The sequence below is a fragment of the Schistocerca cancellata genome, chromosome 2 (assembly GCF_023864275.1).
Source record: "Schistocerca cancellata isolate TAMUIC-IGC-003103 chromosome 2, iqSchCanc2.1, whole genome shotgun sequence".
In the NCBI taxonomy this organism is placed as follows: Eukaryota; Metazoa; Arthropoda; class Insecta; order Orthoptera; family Acrididae; genus Schistocerca; species Schistocerca cancellata.
This window is the reverse complement of record NC_064627.1, coordinates 529,490,921-529,497,947: the sequence shown is the minus strand read 5'-3', so window position 1 is coordinate 529,497,947 and position 7,027 is coordinate 529,490,921. Positions and strand designations below refer to the sequence as shown.

At 42.9% G+C, this 7,027-nt stretch overlaps 1 protein-coding gene across 1 annotated transcript in view; it reads left to right on the top strand.

Annotated features, from left to right (window-relative positions):
- The first annotated feature begins 1,616 nt into the window (after positions 1-1,616).
- LOC126146595 (uncharacterized) overlaps positions 1,617-7,027 on the top strand; it is an 86,193-nt gene continuing 80,782 nt past the window's right edge. Inside the window, exon 1 of the mRNA XM_049915631.1 lies at positions 1,617-1,697. Within this exon, the coding sequence (XP_049771588.1) occupies positions 1,617-1,697 (81 nt within the window). The remainder of the gene's footprint in view (positions 1,698-7,027) is intronic.

The following is a 7,027-nucleotide window of genomic DNA, read 5'->3' as shown; positions in this document are numbered from 1 at the left end:
TTAAATATATTTGTCCATAGTATTATTTACTCACGTTGTCACTAAAGACAAATCATTTTAACAGTATTTGACATATCAAAATTCTGCTAAAGAACTATATGACATAGTAGAACTGTCATTTGTAGCACTATGAAAGTAATAAATACACGGCCTGAAAGAAGAAGATATCGATATAACTTTTGCATGTACACACCATCGGTGGATATGTAAATGATTTGAGCTCCAACTGTCTGTGACAAGTAAAATGGCCGGCAGAGTGCGTTAGTGTTGTTCGTGGTTAATGTTGTTACCAGGCCTGGTAGGGTATACGAAGAACTGAATGGGGTCAAATGTTGAGTAATGGCTGTGAAGGACACGGATACGCCGTTTATTCACGAGAGACAGCGTTATGAGCTCCTGACAGTTTGAAAGGAGCGTCATAGTGAGTCTACGTTTGACCGGCTGGTAAAATAGTGCAATTTCCAGATTTTTGGGGCATTCGCATGTGAAAGTGGCCTCATGTTGGATTGCGTGGGAACGTGAGAGCAGGCATACCAGTCCTGAAGGTTCTGGTTGATCATGGGTGACCACCACAAGGGAGGATCGCCATACTGTGCACTATGCACATCACAATCTATTCACATCTACGCCTACCATTCGAGGATAAGTAATGTAGTCCCTAAACATTCCGTGCCATCCTGTTCCATTGGTCAGAGACTCACAGCAGTTGCACAGCCTTGTGTACGCATCTGTTAACAGCACAGTATAAACGGGCGCGTTTGGAGTGATGCGGTGGTCATGAAGCATGGCATGCTGATGAATGGTGTCGCATTGTGTTCAGCGAAGAACCGATGACAATCGTCTGCAAGTACGGCGGCGATCAGACTGAAGGTCCAATTCGTCCAAAGTTTTGGAGAAGTACAGCGGTGTTACTCTTGGCGTCATGATGTGGGTAGCCATTGGGTACGACTTCCGATCGGACCTTTAGTGACTGAGGGGACTCTGACAGCAAAACGGTATTCACAGACATCTTTGCCACCTCATGTGTTACCTCTCGTGCGCCAGGATCGTGGTTCTATTTCACAACAGGGAAATGTTCGTCCACACGCAGCATCTGCCTCTATGAACAGTTGCTTAATTTTGAGGTTGTGCCGTGGCCAGCGAGATCGCCAGATCTGTCCCCAATAGAACATGTGTAGTACCAACTTGGACGTCAACTTCGACCTAGCGCCAGTGTCCAGGTTATCAAGGACCCATTACAGCAGTTGTGGACCACCTCGATTCAGCACAGGCTACAACGACTTTCTGACACTTTTCCCAATCGAATCAGTGCTTGCATCCGGGACCGCACGGGGTGCATCTCGTACTAATGAGTTGGCACATACTGCCAGTTTCTTTGTCTATTTGATTCGATTTTATATTCACTGAAATAACTACACTTATCTCTCAATCCGTGATGTTTCATGTCGTTTGTTGCTTCCATTCTGTGTATTCACTTTTGTCATGAGACAGTGTATGCAGGTACAGGATGTTATACGGAACAGGAAGGCACGTCCTTTGCGTGTGACCATCTGATACGGTGTGATACGAAAGCTGGCTGGGCTGCCGGTATCGGCATAGCTCAGGTGTGGCGCAGCATGGGGCCTGTGCAGCTTCAGCTGTTGCTGATCTTGGTGCTCTCCGCAGCTGTCTCCGTCCTGGCGAACATAGCCCTAGCGGTGAGTGCAGGCTGTCTGCTGGACGCTCCTCAGGACCTATTGGGTCACAGAATCTTCTGCAACACTTTAGACGAATGTCGTCAAAACACTGTGTAACAAGGAAGTGCGACAGGTGTCTGAAATCGATTCCCTTTTACTCTGAAAGGAAGGCTGTAGTCAAGTTAAAAAACTGTATAGTTTTATATGCACTGCATCGTTGCTTTTTGCTTGCAATGCTCTTCCACCTGCGTCATCAAGGCCATCTTACATACACATTTCTCAATTAATTTCTCTGCTCTTCTAATTTACTCTATTGCATGCTTACAGAGGACTATGAAGTTCTATGTCGAGAATAAAGTTGCTTGTTGGCAACATGGTATATGACAAACACTTATTTTATGTAAAATGTATTTTAAGTACAATAGAGTACCTCCAGTGTGAACACTGGAGGTACTCTATTTTACTTATTTTATGTTTACCATTATATATCAGTTTAATTTTTTGTCAGAAGAAATACAAAACCATGTTCTGAAATAGTGTCTTGTTTCTCCATTAGGCAGTGCCACAAGTTCCTCCAAAAAATCGTACCTCAACACACACACAAATGTCATACTAACTAATGTAAATCCACCCGATGATGGAGGTTTAAACCTTTGAAATGCGTCGTGGAAATAAATAAAACGGTGACTGATAATATTAAACTTGTTGGTTCATTTAATGTCAATAACAGTCACGGTAGAGCCTAACCTAAAATGTTCGCATTTGTCCCAATTGTTTTGAAGCAGACCTGGAAAATTATATTTTAAAAGCTTTATAAATGAAGCATGTTAACAGTTTGTTGTCTGATCTGTTGGAGATTACTTGATATTTACACCTGAAGGTGATGTGCACTTTCTCCGTGTGGTTAAAAGCTTGCGAGTTCATAGAGAGGAAGAAAACGTGCGACAGAACACTTTTCGTGCTGCTTTTACATTCGAACGTAATCAATGTTTTCGTGACTGACGTTTCTTAAACAGTTGATAGCCCTAAAAATCAACACCAGAAGACAGTACCTCAGCTTCTAGTACTCTCCGTCATAACATGTATCTCTCGATTGGAGGGGTTATGCGCTCCCACAGGTAGCTGTCCAACCCGTCATGTCGAAATGGTTCAAATGGCTCTGAGCACTATGGGACTCAACTGCTGTGGTCATAAGTCTCCTAGAACTTAGAACTACTTAAACCTAACTAACGTAAGGACATCACACACATCCATGCCCGAGGCAGGATTCGAACCTGCGACCGTAGCGGTCGTGTGGCTCCAGACTGTAGCGCCTTTAACCGCTCGGCCACTCCGGCCGGCCGTCATGTCGAAGCATGCACTGAAATTTTTTATGCGCGGAGAATACACAGTAAGAAACACAATGTCAGTAAGTATTTTAAAAATAATGTTCAAATATGTCAAAGTCGTAGCTCACGAGGCGGATGGAGAAATGTGTTTAGTTGTAGCAGACAGTTCATGCGCAATTTGGCGAGCACATATACTCGGTTGACGCCGCATCAGTAGACATATAAAACGGCACAACTTGATCCTAATTTATAAAGCGAATTTCCGTTTCCGTTAATAGTTTCTCCGGCGCAATAGCCCACGTTGAAAATTCGCTCGAATTTGCAGCTCATTTAATATTCGTAATAATTAGCAGCTGCCTTTGTGATATAGCTAAGTGTTAACAATGATGACTGTTATGCTAATTAAACTCCAGAACAGAATTAGAGCACCTTCGAAGCCCAAAAAAAAAAAAAAAAAAAAACATGTACAATAATAGCTTTCAGAAGAGGCCTTAAAATTTTTAGTTAAATGAAGGAGAGAGAAAAAAAATGGTTCAAATGGCTCTGAGCACTATGGGACTCAACTGCTGTGGTCATAAGTCCCCTAGAACTTAGAACTACTTAAACCTAACTAACCTAAGGACAGCACACACATCCATGCCCGAGGCAGGATTCGAACCTGCGACCGTAGCGGTCGTGCGGTTCCAGACTGTAGCGCCTTTAACCGCTCGGCCACTCTGGCCGGCTAAAGAGAAAAAGGTTATACATAAGCAGCGTGCAGAGCGGGTTTCATTTCGTGAATCCTGAACATGGATTGTATAAATGGAAAAAAGATTTACACGAACTGCAAAATATGCGCCGAAATGAAAGTCACAAAAGTGTGAAAAAAAATCTGTTCGAACGATTTGGAACTGCTCGTGAGAGTCAACGCAACATTGACCAAGGGGATCTATGAGAACGCGTGCTCTGAATTGCATGTGAGATGAACATTACTGATTTCCATGCTTGTTTGACCTGGTTTACCAGATTCAGGAAATTGTACAGAAAAGGAAGTCACAGAATTACGAAGTTTACTTGAAGTAAATGTATAGAGGAAGTACCATTAGTTGGTAATGTTATAGAGAAATTGGTAGCTGACATGAATCTTCTTGGCATCCCCTAAAATATTCTGAGTAAAGCCAGTCAGTTAGGTATCGTACAAACCGCAATTTAACATTTCGCGTGAAAGAAAAAAGAGGAGTCAGTTGAGCAGTTGATGAATGCTGAGACACATTCATATGAAACTTGCAAAAATATTATAATCGAAGTAGTGCAATGTGGAGAAATGAAAAAGAATCATTTGCGCTGTTACATGCGGAACGTCTTCGTAACATTGGCAGAAAATAATTCGTTGCTTTTGTTGCGCTCTTGGCCTGGACATAGCGACACCTCTGTGGAGGGCTACGAAAAGAGTTTTAATATAATTTAGATTCCACCCGGAACTAATAGTGTGATTCGGCCTCTCAATAAAAGAATTTCCAAGTCTAAAGCATTTTTATACCATTGTCGAGCAATATAATTTTTCTGAGCACAATGTCATTTCAGGTTTTTCAGCGGAACAGTATTGTTAAACTTCAGTCATTTCTGCATTATTATTTTGCATCATCCCTTTTTTAGGAATTTGAACAAATATGTCTGGTACACAACACATGTATTGTTTAGGGATATTTGTAAACATCCCAAAACACCATTGGTAAGCCGTCGACAAGAGACGCTCGTGAGTAAATTGAATAAGGATAAATGTAGTGGGAAAAGGGAGACTGTGTGTTTTCCTTTCTCGTATGCAGTGAATGTGGAGCAATGGTGGAGCCGGCGAAGAGGGGAGCAGTAAAAATGGTATTACAGCCATTGGTCGTCCGGGAGTCATTTGTGCCATGGTGCAGCAAGTGCCTGAATCCGAGAACCACGGAGTAAACGATGCATCAAGGAGACCATGATTAACAACTGAAGAGCGGTAGTTGATTTTCTGGTTTTTCTCTCTGGTCCTACAGTACGCATGTACGGACGTTTGAATGTATTCAAGAGAGTGACATTACCATAGCAATTGTTAGGTGTGTTGTGAAAAGTAATAGTGAAAATTTTGGGCAAAATATACCCATGTTTGTGAGAAGTGTGGCTATTTATTTAGTAGCGCAATAGAGAGAACTTGCGGAAGCATTCCAGGTATCTTCATCGCAGTTGGATCGACCGGGAGGTGGCTCGGACGGATCCGGACCACCAAAAAAACTACTCTGAGAAGAGAGGATAAAGGTAATACTACTGTACTTTCATCTAGCTGTGTATTGGCGTCGGTAAAATATTGCCCTGTTATATCGGCCAGGGACGCCACTTCCCGCTAGCGATGGTATAAGACCCACCATAACTCTTACAAAATAAACAACAGCAGGAAAAGAGGGAAAAATACACCCTACACACTATGCAGAACAAATGCATGATCATTTCTTACCCTTCAAGTTCTGTCTTAACAACTCTAGTAATTAGCGTGAAGTGCATGAATATGTAGTGACCTATTTCTGACAATCGATCCCTACAAGTGTACAGTGCTTCATAAACATTCCGCGAAGTGTTAATTTACGTGCAGTGATATAGTAATTCTTTGACTTAGCTTTTGTTAGTTATTCCGTGCTGTTCATGTCTACACAATTCATTAGTGTGTGTAGTGTTAAGTTATTGCTAAATATATGTGGGAATAAAGGAATTGTTTTCTCCAACACCCACATTTGGTGACCCCGACGAACTACGTCAACATCCGCGTCGGCTTCAGCGTTTAACGAAGTTCCGCAACGTTCGCGTTTGTAACTTCCGCGCCAGCCGCGTCGCGCTCGTTTCAGCACGATAATGACCGATTCGCCAGTCTCAATTCAACCTGAAGCCAGCAGTGCAATTAATAGGGTGACGATAAAACCTCCACCTTTCTGGTTACATAATCCTCTATTGTGGTTTGCCCAGTTAGAAAGCCAGTTCGTCCTCGCACAAATATCGGCGGACGAAACTAAGTACAGCTATGTGGTTGCAGCACTTACAGAAGATCTAGCAGCAGAAGTACAAGATATTCTAGCTGCACCACTGGATACCGATCGTTATGCATCCATTAAAAACGCATTAATAACGCGTTTGTCACAATCAGAGGCAAAACGGCTAGAGAAGCTACTGCGCACTGTCGGAGATCGCACTCCATCACAACTCTTACGGCGTTTGCGCACACTGGCAAGTAACACTGTAACTGATGATGTGCTACCAAATATATGGTTGTCTCGGTTGCCGTCAGATACTCAAAAAATTCTCGCGGTATGTGCAGGAGATTTAAACGCACTGGCATAAATGGCCGACAGGTTAATTGAAATGTATTCCACATCAAGTGTCTCAACATTAACGCCACAACAAGAAAATTTGCCCACAGTGACGCTAGTCTCCCTACAATCACAACTGGCAGAGTTGACGCACAGGTAGCTGCATTACAAACAACGCACAACCGCCAACGGCCACGCCGCCGACGGTCACGAAGTCGCAATCGATCACCATCACTACAGAAATTATGCTGGTACCACAAGACATTTGGTAATGATGCTCGAAAGTGTACGCCCCCTTGCAAGTGGAAACATGAAGGAGACACCGTAGCAGCGATAACTTCCAGTGCAAACACTCGCCGACTTTTTGTGTCAGACCGCGAAATAAAACTACAATTTCTCGTCGATACAGGCGCAGAAGTGTCCGTATATCCAGCAAACCGCCTATCATGCCGGAGCTGCGACGACTGTTATCTATTCGCCGCCAATGACTCCAAAATTAGAACATACGATCGAGTAACATTATTCCTTAACTTGGGGCTACGCCGTGTGTTTGAATGGCAATTTACAGTGGCAGATATATTACAGTATATTATCGGAGCAGATTTTTTGTCCTTCTACGACTTACTGTCAGATCTGCGACGTCAGTGACTAATAGATTAGACTATTAGTCTGCATACAACAGGAAAAGTCCGTTGTATCACACCACTAGAGGTAC